Source organism: Spermophilus citellus (genome assembly GCF_964194105.1).
Source record: "Spermophilus citellus genome assembly, chromosome: 10".
NCBI classification, from domain to species: domain Eukaryota; kingdom Metazoa; phylum Chordata; class Mammalia; order Rodentia; family Sciuridae; genus Spermophilus; species Spermophilus citellus.
This window is the reverse complement of record NC_138197.1, coordinates 72,750,067-72,772,761: the sequence shown is the minus strand read 5'-3', so window position 1 is coordinate 72,772,761 and position 22,695 is coordinate 72,750,067. Positions and strand designations below refer to the sequence as shown.

The following is a 22,695-nucleotide window of genomic DNA, read 5'->3' as shown; positions in this document are numbered from 1 at the left end:
CCACAGAATAAAGATGCAAAAATTGATGGGAAGCTCAGGTCAGCCAGAACCCTGGATGCGGCTGACTAAATAATTTAATGCAGGATAACTGATAGCCAGAAAACGAGGGTTCCCTCCTCTGTTCTCCTCTCTCTCTCTGTTTCTCTCTTTCTCAGACTGGTCTTGAACTCCTTTCGTGGGCTCAAGGGAATCTCAGGCCTCAGCCTCCCCAGTGCTGGGGATCACAGGCAGGCCACTATACCCCATTCTATCTTGTTCGTTTTTTTAGTGAAGTTTAAAGGTTGGGATCTGGGTGGTCCTTGAGTGTTCCTTTTCTAGCTCTATTATCATATAGTCAAGCTAGGGACCAGGACACCTGGGTCTTGTCTGAAAGTGGTGTGGCTTGGGGGAGAACGTCATTGGATTCAGACCCTTCTCCCCACTGAGGGGGCTTTGAAGCTTGGATCCAGGACTGGGAGGGCTGCCTAATTGGGATAATGGAGGTTAATGGGGCGCCTGGAGGGGGTGGCCATGCTCCTAGATCAAAGAGGCCAGCTCTTCCCAACCACCACAGCTGGAGGTCACAGCTGGAGGGGGAGGGGCAAGGACTTGGGGCCAGCCAGCAGGGGGTGCTCTGGCCCGGGAATGCCATCACGCGTCTCTGACCCCTTCTCCTCTTGGAGCTGCTTTTGACTAGAGAGCGCTTCTGGGGAACGTGGGATAAAAGAACCGAGGAGTCTTGCGATTCAGATTCCTCTGTGTGGAACGATGGGACAGAAAAGGAACACGAGAGGCTGGCAGCCTGAGGTCAAGAGAATGTCAGCACCGTCGGGACCTCGGGAACTGCAGGGCCCAAAGGCGGAAGCCTTAGATCCAGTCTCTAGAAAACCAGGACTGGGGAGGCAGGACTCCCATCCCGGGTTCAGGCTGCTAAGAAACAACCGGGCTGGGCAGCTGGGGGCGCTGGCTGGGCGGAGGGAAAGGGGCACCGGAGCTCCCCCGCCGCCGCTCCCCCCTCCCCCGGGTTGGCGCTCCCTCTCGGGCTCTAATCGGCGCGGCGGCCGCAGCGGGCAGAGTCAGCGCCGCCAGTCTCCGGGACGCGACTCCCAGCAATTGTGGTCAGGACCGCAGATATGCAGCTGCCTCCTGCCCGGGCGCCTGGCCCGGCCGGCCCCGCCCCCGCCCCGCCCCCGGCCGGCCCGCCCGCCCCTCGGCCTGCTGGCCTGGCGGGGACATTGAGGCAAGACAGAGAGGCGGGGTCTCTGGCAGGGGTGAGCACAGCCCAAGCAGCAAGAGACCTCCAGCATCCCTCTACCTCAGGACCCGTCCATCTCGGGGAACCTATCTCCGCAACAGTTGTTGCTGGGCGCTGAGGCCCCCAATCCGACTTTTGCTTTAACCACGTGCCTTGCTGCAAACCTCCACGTTGAAAAAGTCAGATAGTGCTTTGAGATCCAGGGGGGTGTCCAACTGAGGATGTGTGGGGAGGAGGTGGTAGCGGTGGTGTTCAAGTCCCAGGGACGTACTTATTAACCTAGGCAGTGGAAAAAGGAAGGGTGGGGATGGCTGTCCCAGGAAGGCTCCTTAGAACTTTCTGGCGAGTCCTCATTGGGGAGGAGAAAAGGAGGGAATGGGAAAGGCCAGAATGGGTGACAAAGAGAAAGGCAAGCATTTGGGGAGGGATTAGAGCAGAGTACAGTGGGGTCTTCCTGGGAGACTGGGGGCGAGGTCCTCAGATAATACACTTGCCCTTCACCCTATTGACCAGAACCAGAGGCTATCAAGCACCATTCTCAGAAGCAGTTACCTCTAAAATATCCACATGTAGGCCCACCTTTCATATCTAGTCAGGCACCAAATTCTGTCTACATTTCCCCCGAAGTATCACTCCTTAATTTACTTCTCCTCAATTCTCTGCTGTTGCAGGGCACATCTCAGCTCTTACTTGGACTGCTGCAACATTAGTCAACTTGCCTCCAATTTTGTCTTCTTCCAAACCATGACAATACTAATGTTCCACCATTTATGGAACAATTACTAAGTGGCAGATCTTGTGTTAAGAGTTCCACATGCATCTGCTGGGCATGGTCACACACACAAATCTTTAATACCAGCTACTGGGGAGGCTGAGGCAGGAGGATTGCAAGTTTGAGTCCAGCCCAGGCAACTTTGTAAGAGCCTGTCTCAAAAGTCAATCAATTGGGCTGGGGATGTGGCTCAAGCGGTAGCACGCTCGCCTGGCATGCGTGCGGCCCGGGTTCGATCCTCAGCACCACATACCAACAAAGATGTTGTGTCCGCCGAGAACTAAAAAATAAATATTAAAAATTCTCTCTCTCTCTCTCTCTCCTCTTTCACTCTCTCTTTAAAAAAAAAAAAAGTCAATCAATCAATCAATCAGTCAATCAACCAACGTGGGGTAGAAACCCCTGGGTTCAATCCCCAGTACCAAAAACAAATGAACAAACAAAACTACACGTGGGGGCTTGGGTTGTGGCTCAGTGGTAGAGTGCTTGTCTCTCATGTGTGAGGCACTGGGTTCGATCCTCAGCACCACATAAAAATAAATAAATAAAGGTATTGTGTTTGTCTACAACTAAAAAAAAAAAAAAACTTTTAAAAAACTATATGTTATTTCTAATCTTTATAACAATATTGGGAGGTTACTGTGTTACATTTCTACAGTACTACAGTAGAGAAATCATCTTAGGCATCAAAGGTTAAATAGCCTCCCAAGTTTACTAAATGTCAATTTATCTAGAATTGCCTGAATGTAAGCCCCTATATCATTCTCCTCTCTGTAGCCAGGGTCATCTTTCTTTTTCTTTTCTATGGTAAAAGTAAAAACTGAAACCAAGGGCACTTAACCAATGAGTCACATCTCCACCACCCCCCCACACCCTTTTTTTTTTTTTTTGGTACTGGGGATTGAACTCAGAGGCACTTAACTACTGAACCACATCCCCAGCACCCCCCACCTTTTTTTTTGTATTTTATTTAGAGACAGGGTCTCACTGAGTTGCTTAGCACCTCACTTTTGCTGATACTGGCTTTGAACTCACAATCCTCCTGTCTCAGCCTTACAAGCCAGTGGGATTACAGGCATGTACCACCATGCCCAGTGCCAGGCTCATCTTTCTAATATACACATGTTCCCATATGTTGCCTATAGAATCAAGTTCAGACCACTTGCATAGCTGATTAGACCTCCATCAGCCTCCATTCTGTGCTGCAGTCACACTCATTTATCAGCATCTTAAAAGTGTTGTTAATCCCTTATACCTCTGGGATATTGCATATATTCTTCCCTTAGTCTATAAGTCTTTACCTGGCTCTATTTATTTATTTATTTATTTATTTATTTATTTATGTACCAGGGATGGAATTCAGGGGCACTCGACCACTGGGCCACATCCCTAGCCCTATTTTATTTAGAGACAGGGTCTCACTGAGTTGCTTTTTGCCTCACAAAGGCTGAGGCTGACTTTGAACTCAAGATCTTCCTGTCTCTGCCTCCCAAACCACTGGGATTACAGGCGTGTGTCACCGCCCCCTGGCTTGGCTAACTTTAATTTATCTTTCAGTTTCTTTTTGTAGTTGACTATCCCTTCTTCCAGGAGGCCTTCCTTGAATCTCCCCACACTATCTTAGATTCACTTTGTCTCTCATTAACATGGAGTACCTTACTCTATCCAGATACTCCTCCCTCTTTTATGTTAGTTACTAGTTAGTGAGGCAAAGGGCTGGATCTAGCTTGGTCATGGTTGCATGCTGCAGTCTAGCCTTGTGTACTGGACACAGAGTGGAAGCTTTCTGAGCATTTGTGAATTAAGGATGTTCTTTTTTTTTTAAATTTTTTTTTGGTGGGGGGAGGTATGGGGTATTGAACTCAGGGGCACTTAGCCACTGAGCCCCATCCCCAGCCCTATTGCTTCCAAGAATTGGAGCAGGTCAGAGAGAGCAGGGAGAGATATGTATTTAGGGTTTTTGTGGGGGCAGGGTACTGGGTACTGGGTACTGAACTTAGGGGTGCTCTACTACTGAACTACATCCCATCCCTTTTTTTATTTTTGAGACATTATCTTGCTAAATTGCCCAGGCTGGCCTCAGACTTGCATCCCTCCTGCCTCTGCCTCTGCCTCCAGAGCCGCTGGGATGACAGGCATGTACAACTGTGCCTGGCTGTATTTAGGATTTTTTTTTTTTTTTTTTTTTTGAGAGAGAGATTGAACTCTCAAGATCACTTAACCATCGAGTCACATCCCCAGCCCTTTTTATTTTATTAAAAAAAAAAAAACAACTTTTTTTTTTAGTTGCAGATGGACACAATACATTTATTTATTTATTTATTTATTTATTTATTTATTTAATGTGGTGCCAAGGATCGAACTCAGTGCCTCACACATGCTAGGCAAGTGTTCCACCTTCAAGCTACAACCCCAGCCCCTTATTTTTTTTTTTTTTTTAATTTTGAGACAGGGTCCTGAGTTGCTTACGGCCTTGCTAAGTTTCTGAGGCTGGCTTTGAATTTGTGATCCTCCTGCCTCAGCCTCTTGAGTTACTAATATTCTAGGCATGTACCACACACCCAGCTATATTTAGGATTTTGAAAGATCATTCCCTTGGTTTGTTCAGTCCCATTCCTAAGGATAGAAGGTGTTATTGGGACTCCAACATCCCATATTCTGTTTGTTTAAAGAGCCTAATATATTTCAATATCATATTCCAGCATATCTTTTTAATATAGGGACATTTCCTAGAGATGACCAGGGTCTTATTTTATTTTTTTATGGTGAGAACTGAACCCAGGGCTTTGCACATGCTAGGCAAATGTTCTACCACTGAGCTACATCCCCAGTGTTCCAGTGTTTTTTTGTTTCTTTCTTTTTTTTGTACTGGGATTGACCTCAGGGGCACTCAACCACTGAGCCACATCCCTTAACCCTATTTTGTATTTTATGAAAGACAGGTTCTCACTAAGTTGTTGAGTGCCTTAATAAATTGCTGAGTCTGGCTTTGAACTCGCAATCCTCCTGCCTCTGCCTCCTGAGCTTCTGGGATTATAGGCCTGTGCCACTGCGCCTGGCTCTTTTTTTTTTAAATACAGGGTCCTGCTAAGTGGTCTAGGCTGGCCTTCATTTTATGCTCTTCCTATCTCATCCTCCTGAGTAGCTGGGATTACAGGTATGCACCACTGTCCCCAGCTAACCAGTCTTAATTCATTGCTAACCCATGTGAGCCACCAAGTCAGGGTAGGCTCCCTTGTTCCAGGATTAGACCTCAGTCTTTCCTTTCCCTCCACTGTCCTTTCTGTCCCCAGCTGTCTTGTTCCTTCCTTCTCCTTTCATAGCACTTCTCTTTCGGATTCTGCCTCTCCTGAAACTGCTGTATCATCATCTTAGGGCTCAAATGTCAACAAAGAAGACTGAGGTTCAGGGAAGACCGGAGCCAGGACTGCCTTGCGAGCTTGGTGCTGGAAGAGGGGATGGCAAGATTTAGAGAGAGTGATGGAGTATGCTTGTACATTCAAATGTGTATACATATTTGTGGGGGTGGGGAGCTCATTTTCCAAACTGTCATATATGGCACTTATCAGCCTTGTCTTCCCTGAGTCCTCAGTTTTGTCTTTTACAGTTCAAGTTGCCTGAACCCTAGGCTGAGAATGCTGGGTCAGAGCATTGAGTAGTCTCCATTTTTTTTTTCCCAGTAGGGGTTTAACTCAAGGATGCTTTACCACTGAGCTGTCCTCCCAGTTCCATTTATTTTTTATTTTGAGACAGGGTCTCTCTAGGTTGCTGAAGTTCTAAGTTGCCCAGGGTGGCCTTAAATTTCTTTCTTTTTTGGTACCAGGGATTGAACTCAGGTGCACTTTAGGATTACAGGTATGCACAATGTCAGCATTGAATTAATACTGGTTAGCTGGGGACAGTGGTGCATACATGTAATCCCAGTGAGTGAACCACTGAACCACATCCCTATTTTGTATTTTATTTAGAGACAAGGTCCTACTGAGTCTCTTAGTGTCTCGCTGTTACTGAGGCTGGCTTTGAATTTGCAATCCTCCAGGTTCAGCCTCCGGAGCCACTGGATTACAGGCATGCGCCCAGTGCTGGCCTTGAATTTGTGATTCTCCTGCCTCAGTCTTTCACACTGTTGGGATTATAGGCCTGTGTCACCATGCAGTCTGCATGTCTTGAGACCACAAGTAGATGGCCTGAACCAAACAAGTTTCCCTGGTCACTAGGCCCATTGCTTTTGGAGAACCTTACCAGATCAGCAACTACTCTCAGGTCCCTTGTCTATATCTCCACCATCTCTGTTTTCCCTTGTTTCTCCCCTTGTCTTTCTGTTTCTCTGCACTCAGACTTCTTTCTCATCTCCTGTATGTTCTCTATTATTGGAGTCATCTCTGGAGATGAAGGCTGGGCCTGGGTGCATGGGGGGGTAGTGGCCAGACTCAGGGCCCGGGACATGAGTGCAACTTTCCAAGCTTCTCTTCCAGGCCCCTGTGGTTGGGGAGCTCCACAGAGGGAGAGATGAGTCAGCAGGGCCGCAGAACTGGCCTGGGTGGGGGTGGGCATGCTGGGATTCCCCAGGGCCAAGGAGTTCGCTGGGGCCATCTGAGTCTCTGAACTCTGGTAGATGTGGAGGAGTAAAGGATCAAAGGTACCCAAAGGAACACAGGAGGTACCTAAAATAGTAGGAGATGGAGGCAGCAATTTGTAGGACTGGCAATTGTTCTCACATCACCCTCATCCCCAGGTTCTTGTAGGGAGAGGGGTTCCTAAATTAGGAGTTCACAGGAACTGGGTATGATGACACATGCCTGTAATCCCAACTACTCAGGAGGCTGAGGCAGGAGGATCACAAGTTGGAGTCCAACCTCAGCAATTTAACAAGACCCTATCTCAAAATAAAAAGGGCTTGAAGTGAAGCACATCTGATCCCCCAGAATCACAAATGAAACAAAACAAAATATCCCAAAAAATAGTCCTTAGGAATTTCTCAAGCAGTAAAGTTATGGTGATAGGCCAGTGTGTATGCAAGTGACATTTTTCTGTGGGTAGAGCTGTATGTATTGATAAGAGTATGTGTGTGGAGGGCTGGGGTTGTGGCTCAGCAGTAGAGCACTTGGCTAGCATGTGTGAGGCCCTGGGTTCAATCCTCAGCACCACATATAAATAAATAAAATAAAGCTGTATGTAATAAATGTATGTGTGGATTCATGAAGTATATTATGTAACCATTAGTTTGTATGTGCTTGTACATACAATGGTGTGTGCCTTTTTATAATTAAGGATTAAAAGGCTTGAGGTAGATATTATGTGTATAGCATATGTATGTATCAGAGTGGTATGTACATGTCACGTGGGTGTCTGCATAGTTCATATATGTGAATGAGTTACCTAGCATGTGTGCAAATGTATGCATCTGAACGCATGTCATGTCACTACTGTGGAGGAAAGATCCCTCCTTCCTCACCCATGTCCTCTGTCCACTCTTTTGATTAGGCTCCTTCTGAGGGCCCTAATCCAAGGGGATCCATCCTTTCCCTTGATGCTTTATAAGTTTGTCTACCCTAGACAGACTCACCAGTGAACAGCAAGCAGAACCCCTGAAATAGAGATTGACACATACTGTAATACATACCTGATGAGTGACACATTCAGACATCAGTGGGTGAGGAAGGAGGGAGCTTTCCTCCAGGGTAGCGGTTAGAGGTCTCTCATTCTCCCAAGGTTTTGCTCTCTCTCTACTCCCACTGACCTTTCCAAAAAGATCCAAAATCATTAGACAGAATGAGGTAGGTTCCAGATTCAACTCCTATAGCCTAGAAAGCCCACCCTGATTCTCCCAGGGGAGGGAGAGAAGGGAGTGGTCTCTGCGGTTCAACCCAGTCCTGGCTTTGGGAGATCAGAAAGGTACTATCCCACCCCTTCCTTCAGGGGCGTCCATCGCTGGGAGCTCAGTGTCTGGGTGGCCATGGGTGGAGGCTGAGGGGCCCCTAGGGTGGTGGGGGGTGGTGGATAGAAACCAGATGCCTAGGGGGTTTATACTGGAAGGACCAGAGCCGCAGCCTCTACCCGCCCCTGCCACATGGCGCCTCTGCCTGGGCTGCCCCACCCCCTGGAAGCCTGGGCTGAGGGAGGCCTGAGAGGGTGGAAGTGGGTCCTTGGTAAGGGATTCCAGTTGCTGCCCCTACCCCCTACGCACTGGGGAAGTAGGGTGGGGAACAAGACCCAGGAATACCAGGACCTCAGCTCGGCTGCAGTACTATGTTTAAAATGGGTGTGGAAGAAGTCAGAAGCCAGGACCTAAGGCAGGCGGGACTGAGGGCTACAGAGGGTTTTGGGCAGCCACTCTGCCAGTCTGGTGCAGAACTTTGATGGGGGTCATGGTCAGTCCAGGGGCTAACCTATTGGGGTTGTCACATCAAGGGCTCTGCTTCACATTCCCCAGGACCCTGCTCCTTCTTTTTCTTTTCTAGCACTCTTTGGGTTTGAACACTTTTGCCACTTCCCCGGTAGGATTAAGGGTTACTAAAGCCCACAAGGGAAGTAAAGAAGGTTGATCCTTCTCCTAATCTCCTTCCCCAGTCCTGTCCTTCATTTCATTTTTTTACCCTTAAAAAAAGAAAAAACAAAAAACAAAAAACGATTTTCAGTTGTAGATGGACACAACTCCTTTATTTATTTGTTTATGTGGTTCTGAGACTCGAACCCAGGGCCCCACACATGCTAGACAAGCACTGTACCACTGAGCCACAACCCCAGCCCTACCCTTTTTCTGTTTCCCTTTCAGTCTTTTTTTCTTCTCCAATCTAGTTTGAGCACCAACCCCCTCTCACACCTGCTGTCTCAGATTTCTCCCCTGCCTCAGTTTCCTGCCTGATCTAACTGGTTTGCCTCTCTTCTATTGGCAATACAGCAATTTCTCTAATGCCTGCCTTTCTTCTCCCAACTTCTTCTTCTTTTTTTAGAGAGAGAGAGAGAGAGAGAGAGAGAGAATTTTTTAATATTTATTTTTCAGTTTTCGGCGGACACAACATCTTTGTTTGTATGTGGTGCTGAGGATCGAACCCGGGCCGCACAATGCCAGGTGAACGCGCTACTGCTTGAGCCACATCCCCAGCCCTTCTCCCAACTTCTGATCTAGGGACCCTAGAAATCCAACTAGCACCCGAGGCTCAGGCTAAACTACCCCCCCAACCAGGCAACCAGGGGGAGACAGCAAGGTCACAGGGACACCCCACCACGGGCACTTCCTCTAGGGCAGACGGGTGGGGTGGCCCATGTAATCATCGGACACAATTATGTGCTATTTATACTCCCTCCCCGCCCCCCCACCTGCTGGCTACTTAACCCTCCACCTCCTCCAGACCTGGCCAAGCCTCTGGCTATTCCCCTGTCCTTTTAAGCCATTGTCTCTCCATCTTTGTTCCTCTTTTAGTTTTTTTTTTTTTTTTCCTGCTCTCTCTGGTTCTTCCAAAGCCACATATCTGGTCTTCTGTTTTCCTTTTCCCTCTTTCTTAAGCCTTTTGATGTCTCTTCTGATTCTCTTGGACTGTATCACTTGCTCTTATGTCTCTTGGTCCTTCTGTGTTTCTCCTTTTGCTTCATTGCTTTTGTCTGAAGGCCACCTGGTTCCTAACCCCTTCCTGCAAAGTTGGGCTCACAGGATTCCTTGTGGGGAAATACATCCTACCCTGAACTTGGTTCCCGCTTGCTGCTTAAGCTGCTGTGTACCCTCCCTGGACCTCTATCTGCTCCTTTCACCTCTGAGCTTTTTCCTTGGAGAGCTGGGAGTACAAAAGAAGCACGGAAGTGGGCCCTTAGGAAGAGAAAGTGAGGAAAGGAAGGAAAGTGGGGGAAGACAGGCAGGGGTGGGAGGGGACCCAGGGTTATGTTGGAGAAAAAACCTGCCTAACAACCCCTGCCAGGTCCCCACACACACACACTACAGTGGGACAGATGCTGGTTCTACCACTTGGTGGCCCAGTCTTCTCTCTCCCATAAACTTACCCCAGGACCCATCTGTCAGTTAACAGACCTTTTGGGTTGCCCTTTCCCAATATGGTTCACCTTCCTTCTTTACTTTTCATGTGTGTATGCGTGCGTGTATGCGTGTGTGTGTGTGTGTGTGTGTGTGTGTATGTGTTTTGGTACTAGGGATTAAACCCAGCAGTGCCCTGCCACTGAGCTATATGCCCAGTCCTTTTCATTTTTTATTTTGAGACAGGGTCTCAACAAATTGCTGTGGTGGGCCTTGAACTTGTGATCCTCTGCCTCAGTTTCCAGAGCCACTGAAATTATAGGTGTGCACCACTATGGCCAGCTTTCTTCTATCCCATTTTGATGGGAAGTCAGAATTAGGAAGCCCTGATTAAGCTTTCACTTCAGTTCCTTTTGTTGCTGATGGAATGGTGCAAGGCAATGATCAGTGGAACCTGGGAAGTATGATCACTTATGAAAAGAACTATCTGTCAAAGCATGGAAATTAAACCCCCGCTCAAGAATGGCAACTGGGTAACTGTTAAGGAATAAGAGAGGCTAGGGCACTTTTTTTTTGTAGGGGGGTAACCCAAAGGGGCTAAGCATAGGCATGTATGAGTTGACCCAAAGAGCTCTGCCCTAATCCTCATTCCTGCCTGCCTTAAGTTTTTTTAGAGCCAGATTCCAAGGTTCTGCCATAAAAAGCAAGGTGAGCCTAAGTATCACTTCCTAGTAGTGAAACTGAGGCACTGGAAAGAGGAAGACTAAGGGATCTTTAAGCCTGTGCCCAGCCCTTTCCTACTCTACACCCCTTCTTCCAGGTCTGGCTCTGCAACCTACTTCAGTAACCCTAAAAGTTTGGGCAGCAGAAGCCTCCACCCCTGGGCACACCTTCCCTCCTGGCCACACACACACACACACACACACACACACACACACACCTCTTCTGAGTTCGATGTGGGTGAATGGGGGTAAGCATCTTTGTGGCGAGCTCAAGTGTGTGGGGGGTATGTGCCCCCAGCGTGTCCCCATGTTCATTTGTATGTGAGTTTTTCTGTGTTCATTCATGACAGTGGCAGTACTTGTGTGGGTAGTGCTGCGTGTATACATGTGGTGTGCATGCATCATCCCCGTGTTTGTCCATGAGTGTGTATGTCAGTGTGTTCCAGTCTCTCTGTGAGTGTCGTCCCCAGTCCCCCATCCCCCCCCTTGGATCTCTAATTAGTGGTTTGGGGTTTGTTCCTTTTCCCTCCTGTTCCTTCCCTCAGCAGCGGCGGGCGGCAGCAGCCTCAGCAGCAGCAGTAGCAGCAGCAGCAGCAGAAGCCGCGTCGCCGCCGAGCAGCAGGAAGGACTCTGGAGTCAGAGTAGGATTGTAAGATCAGAGCCCAGTGGGAAAAGGAGTGGAGCTGGCCTGGGAGAGAAGCGGATCCCTCCCAGCACCCTCAGGCCACCCGTTGCCTGCACTCTCCCTGCCAGACCTCCAGCGAGGAGAGACTTGGGACAGCCAGCCTCAGGTTTCCCCAGGTACAAGATGCTAAGAGCTCTGGGAGGGCTGCCCACTGAAGCCTATGGGGTTGTCGGGGGTGTATAGGACACCTGGGTCCACCATCCCTTTAACCTTTCCCTAGGGCACCCCCAAAGAAGCCCTGACAACTTGTCCATGCTCCTGTTCCCCCTTCCTCCTTCCCACCCCTTCCCTGGATGCCCCTTTTCTCTTCTCCCTCCCAGATCCCTTCTTTGGGGAGCTCAGCAAATGGAGCAGGAAATTTGGACCCTCTGCCTCCCTCTCTCGCCCTCCTCATTGGATCCGGAGCCTTCTCCGCTGGGAAAGCTGTAATTAGAGGGTGGATCCCTACAGACAGAGAGCAGCCCCCCCACCCCCCACCCCCCAGTCCCTTCTAACTTTAGATCTCTTCTCTCCCATTCTCCCATTCTCCCTCCCTCTCCCCTCTCCCTCTCTCCGGCTCGGCTCTCTCCATCTGCCTGGCTCCTTGGGACCCGTTCCCCAGCCTCAGGATGGCGTCCTCCCTGCTTGAGGTAACTGCCCCCTCCTTCCCCTAGGAAACCAGCCACAACCCTAAAGTCCTATCCCTGCCCACCCCACCCCCTCAACTCACATAGACAGGAGCTGTGGTGCTTGTCACTTCCAGGGTCCTTCTGTTGAGAAGAGAGGAGTGGGCTCCATGGAGGGGCCAGCAGGGGGCAGGAGAAAAGGCAGAGAAGTATAGAGTCAGAAGTCAAAGGACAGTCAGAGGAGGGTGAGAGAACATTGGGTCGGAAGGCATGGACCCCTAAGGTCAACTAAGCCACTAACTGAGGAGTGGAAAAGCAATGAGAAAAGGAGGAAGAAGAGAAGGGTGGAAACAGATACAAACAGATACCAGCAGATGGGAGAGAGGGAAGGCAGAGAGGTCTGGCTGAGTGGGCATGGAGTAGCAATTGGCTATAGTTCTTTGGGGGCTCTGGTGCCCTAGGATTCCTGGCCTAAGTAGGATCTTGTTTGGTCTGTGTGGGGGAGGGGCTGGGCCTGTGAGCCGGTGTGTGGAGAGGAGGTAGGCTGAAAGGAGAGGAGGAGGGCAGCCCTGCAAGGGCGGGTGTGTGTGGGGGGGACTGACCAGGGGAACTGAGCCCAGGCCTGAGAGGGAACCAAGGAGGAGGGACAGGGTCTGAGGCCGCCTGCCCGGCTCACAAATATTTAGCTTTCAGCCAAAGACAAACTCAGCTCTATTTTGGGAGTGGGAGGCTCCAGGGCGGACTGGGCCACTTCCCCTCTAGGCTGGGACCCCAGTATCCCTTGCCTCTGGCACTGGGGATGGATGGAACTAGGGTACCATGGAGGTTTGGGTCTTGAGAAATCACTGACTCTTCCAGGGCTTCTGGGGAACCTAAAGCACAGAATTGGAGGACTCACAACTGCTCAGGACCTGAGTTCTCCCGGTTTCTGGCTCTCTGACTCTGTTTCTCTGTCACCATATGTGTCCTGCTTTCTGGGTCCCTCTGAAGGAATTTGGGGTTAAAGAGCCCTCCTTGAGAGTCAATTCTTTTCAGTAGCCTTAAATCTCCCCTATTCTTCTGGCATTCAGAAACTCCAATCTTTGTTTCTGGTGCCCTAACAAATCCCAGGGTGATGGGCCAAACAGGAAGTCAACTCATTCAACCTGAAGAAGAGGTGTGTGTGAGATGGAACAGCAGTTCTTTGACACTTGTGTCTATTGGCTGCATGGAAGTGTTAGAGTATAGTCAAGTGTGATTTTACACAGCTGAATTGTGAGAGTACAGGTGTGTGTGTGTGTGTGTGTGTGTGTGTGTGTGTGTGAGAGAGAGAGAGAGAGAGAGAGAGAGAGAGAGAATATACTGGGCATCTGGGTGGTGATAGTTCAAGTGAGGAATGGTATCTGTGTAAGACTGTGAGATAGTGAGTTTGTGGCTGAGTTTGAGGGAGTGGCATGCATGCCAATGAGGCAGACACCATGCTTCTTATTATTCTGTATCCAATGAGGGGTCCCCAAGTGCTATTCTTTACCCTCAGGCAGTGGGGACAGATGTCCTCTTACCATCTCCCCAGTAGACTCTTTATTGAGCCATCATTGCAACATTAGCCTTGAAGCTGGAAGAATGTACATGAAAATCCTGGGTCCAGTCAGGGCAGGGGTAGTGTCAGTGGGCATAGGCATCATGCCAGTGTTGCCAGCGTGGCACTGGTGCCTGGGGGAAGGGAAGCCCAGAGGCTTGCTGGATAGACATAGGATTGGGGATGCATGTGGAAAGAGGAGGAGTCCGTTGTGGAAGTTAGGTTTTCAAGTCCCATCACTCCCTGTGAGTTGAAGATGCCCTCAGCACAAAGGCTCTCCAGTGCCTCCATCTCTTTCACCTGGTCTTTGGTTACCTGGGTCTTCAAACTCTTCCCTATCTCTTTGGGAATCTTTCTGCCTGGCAGTGGGAAGAACCTGGGGTTCAGAGAGGGAAGCAGTGTGATGGGAGGCTCACCTGGATACAGTGAAAAGAAGGGGAATCTGGGAGAGAGAGAAATATGGGAGGGGGAGGTAGGAATGGAAAATTGGGCAATGGACTAAAGATAGAGCTCGGTGGTAGAGCACTTGCCTAACATGTGAGGCCCTGAGTTTGATCACCAGCACCCTCCATACACTATCACCTTCTTCCAAAAAGAAAAAAGAAAAAAAGAAAGAAAAAAAGAAAAGGAAAAGGAAAAGGAAAAGATAGAAAGAAAGAGAAAAAGAATTGGGAAGCCAAGAGAACTAAGAAACTTGGAAGAAGGCTAGAAAGTTAAAAACTAGGAATGGGGACATTGGGTGGTCAGAACCTAAGACCAGCCAGCTGTCAGATGTATAGTAGACTTTTCTTTTTTTAATTTTTTTTGTAGTAATAGATGGACAGAATGCCTTTATTTTATTTGTTTCATTTTTATGTGGTGCTAAGGATGGAACCCAGTGCCTCACACATGCAAGGCAAGTGATCTGCCATTGAGCTACAGCCCCAGCCCTATAGTAGACTTTTCCATTGGTTGGTGGGGCTGGGCATTACACTGTAAGCTCCTTGGAAGAAGGGGGTCCTCTTGCCCCACTCCATGTCTGGGTGAGAGAGCTGGGACAGCTTCTATCTTGTTCTTTCTCCAAGGACTCCCCTTCAGCACTTTAAACCTGTTTCTTTTTTTTGGGGGGGGGCACGTGTCGCTCGTTCTCTCTTTCTTTCTTTCTTCTTCTTCTTCTTTTTTTTTTTTTTTTGGATGCTGGGTTCAAGGCTGTGGGCAGGAGACAAATAAATGTAGGGTGGGAATCTTGGGTCCTGGAAGGCAAGACATTTGATGGGGTATGGGGCACACATTCAGACCCCTAAAGCGGGACCTTCTCCTCTAGTTTTCAGGAGAGAGCAATCAGCCAGAAAAGGAAACTGAGACTATGGTGAAACTCAGCCGCATGCACAGCTTTTGGTCCCCCAGGAGAGTTTGGTGGCTCTGGTGCCCTGTCTCTCCTTCCCTGCCTGCAGGGGCCCCAGGGCCTCAGCAACCCAGGGCTGGGGTCTCCTGTTGGCTTGGGACCGGCTGCCTCCTTTCACCCCTCCTTCCCTCCCCACAACTGGGTGGGGTCCCTGGGCTTGGCTGAGGCCCCTGTGGCCACAGTGTGAGGGCCGGGCGGGGGACGGCGTCGGCGTTTTTAAAAATAAACCGACCACAGGGAAACCATCGGAGCCGGAGCCGAGCTGGGCTGAGGGGGAGGGGGCGGTCAAGGGGGAGAAGGAGGGAGGAGTGGCCTGGTCTGGGGGTTTTCTGGGGCCCAGCACCACGGTGGTTTTCTCTTAGGTAGGAAGTACGCTGCCTCGCCCCCCCACTCCCAGCCTCTCTTCTCCCCCTCTGTCTTTGCCTCTGTTTTCCTTAGCTTTTCTAGCCAAGGCTCATTTCCACCACCTCTCCTTCTTTGTTTATTCTGCTTTCCTCTCTCTCCCTCCTTTTTGTCTTTTTACCTTTCTGCTTTTTCAGGTCCTGCCCATTTCTGCCTCTTAATTCCAGTTCCCCACCTCTTGTCCCTGTCCTCTGAGGCTTTTATGGCACTTCCTTATTCTTTGTAGGAGTCCTTTGCACCCTGGTGTCTAGGTGTCCTTCTAACTCCATGTTCCCACCTGTCCTGCCAGTGGGGCAGGAGTCAGATCCTGCCTTAACTAACCTTCTGGGGTATCAGAGGCTCCAGGGAAGCCTCTGACTAGAAAACAAACCTACTAGTGGCTCAAATTTGGAATCCCAAGGAGCCAATTGGGAACAGCTGGTTTGTACTTGGGGAGTAATACAGCAGTAGTGAGTGTCCACTCCACTCATTGCAACCCTGAGATCCCAGACCTAACTCTAGTTTCCGTATCACACACACTTACCACATGCTTGGAGCTGCTAGACAGCTCTAAAACCCCTGGATTCTTTTTTTTTTTCCTTTCTTTTTTTTAAAATATCTTTATTTTATTTATTTTTATGTGGTGCTGAGGATTGAACTCAGGGCCTCACACATGCTAGGTGATCACTCTACCACTGAGCCACAATCCCAGCCCTCTCTCTCTCTCTCTCTCTTTTTTTTTTTTAACAGTACTTGGGATTGAACCCAGGACCCCTGTGTGTGCTAAGCAAGCATTCTACCACTGAGCTATATATATATGCAGTCCCTTTGGGGTTCTTAACTCTACTAGAAAGACACCAGGCAATTGGCTTTTGAGAAACTCAAGCAGGGAACTCTACAGGATCAGCTTTTGAATGCTTTTTTTTTTTTTTTTGGTCAAATTCTTAGTAATAGAAACATGTGTATGTTAGCCAGGGATACTGGAGGGCATCTCCTCCTGGGAGGTCCTAAGTCTGACCTAGGGAGGGTTACCATGAGCTCCTGAGGGAGGTGGTCTTAAGTGTGGTATGACTTGATAGCAGTGGCTTGATGGACATTAAGGAGATACCTCTGCATTTCCAAAAGACCCTCTCAAGTCCCACATGCATGTCTTCCTTCACTCACTACACTGGAAAGGTAAAGAGAAACTAGTGACATAGGCTACATGTTGGGGAATACTGAGGCATGGAGGGATATGGCTGTGAGTCAGTATCCTAGCTACTCCAATTCCCTGCCTTAGAGGGGTCTGAAGACTTTGGGCTCTTCCACCCACCAGCTGGTACCATGAAGCAGGAGGTGCCCACTGCTTGCATGAAAGACATTCTTGCCTCAGCCACAGTCCTGGCTTGGCGGCAGCCCTATTGCCTCTCAATGTCCCAGTGTCTCTGCTGTTGCTTCCTCTTGTCTCTCAGTCCCGGAGTGCCTGCCAAGAGATTCCTTACTAGGGACATGCGGACTTGGGACCTCAGGGAGACCAGGTCACTGCCTAAGTGAGGAGATGAAGCAGAGGCAGGAAGTGGAATAAAGGGTGAAGCCAGCAAAATCGAGAATGGGGGAAGATATGATTTCCTAATACTTCTTTTTCTACCTTTTTAATTTTTTTTTTTTTTTTTTGAGACAAGGTCTTGTTATGTTGTCCTAAATCAAGCAAGTCTTGAACTCATGGGCTCAAGGGATACTCCTGTCTCAGCCTTACAAGTAGCTGGCACTACAGGTGTTGGACACATGTGCTTGGCTCCATGCTGCTCTTTGAGTTGCATCTTTTTTTCTGAGTCCCTGACTGTGATTTCTTTCTGTTATAAACCTGCTTCCCAGCATTGAGATCATAATTTTCACCTCACTAAGCTGCTGCCTCCTCCTCCTCCTCCTCCTCTTCCTCTTCTTCTTTTTGGTATTGGTGATTGAATACAGGGATACTTTGCCAATGAGCTACATTCACAGCTCTTTTTATTTTTTATTTTGAGACAGATTCTCATAAGTTGCTGAGGTTGGCCTTGAACTTACTATCCTCCTGCCTCAGCCTCACAAGTGGCTGGGATTACAGGCATGTGCCACCATGCTCGGTATTAGCTGCTGCTTCTATCCCAGCTCTTCTCAGTAATTTAGAGTCTCCTGTTCCTCGAAGGCCTTTACACATCCCTAACAACTCCACATGGTCTCTGCTTCCTGCCTCTTTGGCTGAGGTGTTAGGCTGAAGTCTTGGGCCTCCATTTTCCTTTCTTTTTTTTTTTTTTTTTTTTTTTTTTTGGTGGGGGCAGCATCAGGGACTGATCTCCCGGGCACTCAACCACTGAGCCACATCCCCAGCCCCCATTTTTTTTGAGAGAGAGAGAAAGAATTTTAAAAAAATGTTTATTTTTCAGTTTTCAGTGGACACAACATCCTCATTTTTTTATATTTATTTTTTAGTTATTGGCAGACACAACATCTTCGTTTGTATGTGGTACTGAGGATCGAACCCGGGCCGCACGCATGCCATGCGAGCACGCTACCCTTGAGCCACATCCCCAGCCCCCTTATTTTTTATTTGTATGTGGTGCTGAGGATCGAACCCAGCGCCCCGCGCATGCCAGGTGAGCGTGCTACCACTTGAGCCACATCCCCAGCCCGAGAGAGAATTTTTTAATATTTATTTTTTAGTTTTCGATGGACACAACATCTTTATTTTATTTTTATTTGGTGCTGAGGATCGAACCCAGCGCCCCGCGCATGCCAGGAGAGCATGCTACCGCTTGAGCCACATCCCCAGCCCCCCCCCCCCAAGAGGACACAATACCTTTATTTTATTTATTTTATCAAACCCAGTGACTCACCCATGCTAGGCAAGTGCTCTACTACTGAGCCACAACCCCAGCCCTCATGACTCTAATTTAGTTCTGCCTGGATGCCAGGCCTCACTGGCGCACCTCTCTTCCCTCTAGTCCCCTATCCTTTCCAACTCTTCCCTGACCCCTCTGCTCCATGCTTCATGTCTCTAGGTCTCAGTCCTAGAGTTTTGCCCTTTCTTCTGCCTTCTCCTCTTCCCCTAAGCAGTGTTTCCTTCTTTCCACAGGAGGATGCTCACTATGGCTCCAGTCCCTTGGCCATGTTGACAGCTGCATGCAGCAAATTTGGTGGCTCCAGCCCTCTGCGGGACTCAACAACACTGAGCAAAGCAGGCACAAAGAAGCCATACTCTGATCTTTCAGCTCCCAAAACCATGGGGGATGCCTACCCAGCCCCCTTTTCAAGCACCAACGGGCTCCTCTCACCTGCAGGCAGTCCTCCAGCACCCACCTCTGGCTATGCTAATGACTACCCACCTTTTTCTCATTCATTCCCTGGGCCCACAGGCACCCAGGACCCTGGGCTACTAATGCCCAAGGGACACAGCTCTTCTGACTGCCTGCCCAGTGTCTACACCTCTCTGGACATGGCACACCCATACGGCTCTTGGTACAAGGCGGGCATCCATGCAGGCATCTCTCCAGGCCCAGGCAACACTCCTGCTCCTTGGTGGGACATGCACCCTGGGGGCAACTGGCTAGGTGGTGGGCAGGGCCAGGGTGATGGGCTGCAAGGGACGCTGCCCACAGGCCCTGGTCAGCCTCCACTGAACCCCCAGCTACCTACCTACCCATCTGACTTTAACCCCCTTAATCCAGCCCCCTACCCAGCACCCCACCTCCTGCAACCAGGGCCCCAGCACGTCCTGCCCCAAGATGTCTATAAGCCCAAGGCTGTTGGCAATAGTGGGCAGCTAGAAGGGAGTGGTGGAGCCAAACCACCTCGGGGTGCAGGCACTGGGTCCAGCGGTGGATATGGGGGCAGTGGGGCAGGGCGCTCCTCCTGTGACTGCCCCAACTGCCAGGAGCTAGAGCGGCTAGGGGCAGCAGCAGCTGGGCTGCGGAAGAAGCCCATTCACAGCTGCCACATCCCTGGCTGTGGCAAAGTGTATGGCAAGGCCTCACACCTGAAGGCGCACTTACGCTGGCACACAGGAGAGAGGCCTTTTGTCTGCAACTGGCTCTTCTGTGGCAAGAGGTTCACCCGTTCAGATGAGCTGGAGCGCCACGTTCGTACTCACACCAGGGAGAAGAAGTTCACCTGCCTGCTCTGCTCTAAGCGCTTTACCAGAAGTGACCACCTGAGCAAACACCAGCGCACCCATGGCGAGCCAGGCCCGGGACCCCCTGCTAGTGGCCCCAAGGAGCTAGGGGAGGGCCGTGGCGTGGGAGAAGAGGAGACCAATCAGACACCCCGACCTTCAGCCTCACCAGCACCCCCAGAGAAAGCCCCTGGAGGCAGCCCGGAGCAGAGCAACCTGCTGGAGATCTGAGCTGGGTGGAGGGTCTCCAGTGCCAGGGCCGCCTTGCCAGCCTCTCTTGGCTCTATGGACTGTTGTCCCTCACTCTTTTTTCCATGCATGTTGTCTTTTGAGGCTCTACCTTGGCCATTCTGGACCTGGTTATCTCCTTGCACGCCTGCTCAGCTCACCTCCTCCCTTTGCCAGAAGCCTGGCTTTCGGCCAAACTCTCATCTCAGGCCCTCACTTTGTGCCCGATTCCTGTGCTCTTGGTTCCTAGTTTTTCCTTCACCCGTTGTTCACAGGTTTTCTCTCCTTGGCTTTTGCCATGCCAACTCACTTTCTTTCCATTTAGCTTCCCAACACTATTTCTCTCTCTTACTAATTCCTTTCTGCTACACAAGCTTATTTACTGCTATCACTCAGCTTCCAGGCTTGTCTTCCCAACTTACTCCACGGCTTTCCATTCTGCAGAGTTTTTTTCCTTTTCACAAACAAGATGATGATGTTGATGATGATGATAATTTATTGCCCCCTGGTGGCTTCTTCCTTATAGACCCCAGTTATAGGAGGCTTGGGGTTATTGACCTGGCTGGGAGCAGGGTGCCAAGAGTGGGGCAAACCAGTGGGGATCTGATCCCAAAGATGGGGTAACCCCTGGGTCAGGGAGGCTGCCCCCAGGCCTATATATTTAACTCCATGCACCCCGAGTAATGAATACTAGTAATAATAATTCTATTTATCTAAGTTATGATGACGGGTCCAGTAGAATGAGCTGGGGAGGGAAGGGGATCCATTTCTGCTAAGGAAATTCTAGCCAAATGTATTGCTGTATAGACAAAGTGGTAGTGGAGGTCTTGTTAATAGAATTTCTATCATCAGGGTCTCAGTGGGGTTTCTCTTTCAATGGAGTTTTTAACAAATTGGGTTGGTTAGCTAGATCTCTGTTAAAAGAGTTGATGTGAGTATCTCTCGATTAGGAGATCCCTAGTATCCCCAGCCCCAGTCAGAAGCTGTGAAACCTCAAGTCCTATGGAGGGGAGAAAGACTGGAATGTATCCCAGCTCCCTTGACCCCAGAGCAGGTTCTTCCACTGCCCCTTCTCTCAGACACCATGATCTCATCAGGCTAATTCCCTGTTGTCATGGTTAGGGAGAGTTTACAGCTGCCATCTAAAACGTGCTCTTTGGGGAAGCCCACCTAACAGGAGGACATTGATTTGGAGATGCTCCTCCTGAACAATGGAGGGGGAAGTCTTTCTCTGGGATCAGATTAAAATAAATCAAGTATTTATTGAGTGCCTATCCTGTGCAAGGCACTGTGCTAGGCCTGGTGCCTAGAAACCATGAGAAAGAATTTATAGAGCTTAGGAGGAAAGAGGTCCCCAAACTGATTTGGGGGTGCATTTGCAAGCCCCCAACCTGGGACTTCCAACTCCACCTCCAGTGACTTTTAAAGCCGCTTAGTGCCTTTGAATACCTTTTCTGAGACTCTGGATCCTCCTTTTCTGTGCCCTGCTCCCACAAGTCCCCAGGTTAAAGGGTAAAGCTGCTGGAACTTGGGGAGAGGGTAACATTGTGGAAGGCAAAGAATCATCCCCTTGTGGAGTCCTTTTTTTTTTTTTTTAATTTAATAAAATTTCAATTTGAAATCGTGTCCTGGTGAGAAAAAGGGAAGAGAAGGGCGAAGGGTGGGCCACAGCTTTTCCTTAGCAAAGCCAGGGACTCTATGTGCGATATTCAGTTATGCTCGTTTGCATTTTATGCTCGAGGTAACACACTCTGTCGGCCACGCACTCCAAGCGGGGTTGTTTTTAACGGTCCAGTACTGTGGGCAGAGTGGGGAAGGTAGAGGTGTTATCTTACAGGGCCCTATTCTAGTAGTATTCTCACACTACACCTCCGACTTTGGCCAGAGCAGTGACCCGTCTGGGCACCCCAGTCGCAAAGCGGACTAGCGCGCCGCCCCAGCCTCGCCAAGCTGCGGCTCCCGGCGGGCGGACCCGGCCTGGCACGTAACCCGCCCCCGGCCCCGAGCCTGCAATCAGTCGTGCCCGCCACGGAGTTAGCTGAGGAACAAAAGCCACTCTGTGGCGGCCATCCCCAAGCCACAATAGGGCTTTGTGCGGCCCCCGCCCCCCAGAGCGTCCCCACTGGGCGCTCCTCGAGGCCTGGGCCTGTCTCCCGCCTGCGCCCTCCGACGGACTGACCACCCTGCCCGGTCCCGAGCGGCGCAGGAGCCGGTGGGAGGGAGTCGGCGGTCCTAGGCGGGGAGCAGGGCGGGCTCGGGTTACGAGCCCCCTCCCCACCCTGCCGCCGCTCCTGCCCCCGCCCAGGTGCGAAATCTCCTGCCCTCTGGCGGGGCGCGCAGCTTCAAAGTCGCTTTGAAGAAATCCGAGTTCCGAGGATTTCTTTAGTGGGCTGGGGGCTGTGGCGGAAGAGAGGTTTGGGAGAGGAGGCTGGAGATGAGTGGCGGGGGGGGGGCGCCTCGGAGCTGGTCTGAGAGAGAGGTCCGGAGCGGACCCAAGCTCCCACCCCCACCCGGGGGAAGGAAGGCTCCTCGGGACCCCCCAGGGTCTGGCCCTCTCGCCTCCCGGTCTCCGCCTGTCCGGTGCCAGCTCCTGCCCGCCGCAGCCTCGCGGTCCTCCCCTCCCCGGCCCCTCGGCTCCTTTCATCTTCCCTACACTCCGCTTGGGGTTTTGCTGGTTTCTGGGAGATAAAAACCGCTTCAAATAGCGGCGGCGCACTGCCAGGACAAACAGGGCCGGGCGGGCCATGTGCGCCTGGTTACCGGCCCCGGCTCCGGGCGCCCTGCTTTGGCGAGCCAAGCTCCAGGCGACCCAAGCTCCGGCGATGCCTCCCAAAGTGGGGCCCCCCATTTAGAAGTCTCGGGCAGCGGCTTCCGCGCTGCCTCGGTTTCCCGCCCAGGTCGTTGGGAGGGGCCGTGGAGACCGCCCGCTAAGCCCTTAGAGACCTGGGACGGCGGATCACAGTCGCTGTGTCGCCGGGCCGTCGCGCCCCCTGGTGAAGTTAGTAAGGGAAGACATTAGACCTGAACTTTGGCC

At 50.5% G+C, this 22,695-nt stretch overlaps 1 protein-coding gene across 1 annotated transcript; it reads left to right on the top strand.

Moving 5' to 3' along the window:
• The first annotated feature begins 11,386 nt into the window (after window positions 1-11,386).
• On the top strand, window positions 11,387-21,221 carry SP7 (Sp7 transcription factor). The gene is made up of 3 exons (XM_081309583.1): window positions 11,387-11,495; window positions 11,981-12,008; window positions 18,399-21,221. The coding sequence occupies exons 2-3, from the start codon at window positions 11,988-11,990 to the stop codon at window positions 19,662-19,664; spliced, it is 1,287 nt and encodes a 428-aa protein (XP_081165709.1). The 5' UTR covers window positions 11,387-11,495; window positions 11,981-11,987; the 3' UTR covers window positions 19,665-21,221.
• The last annotated feature ends 1,474 nt before the right edge of the window (window positions 21,222-22,695 follow it).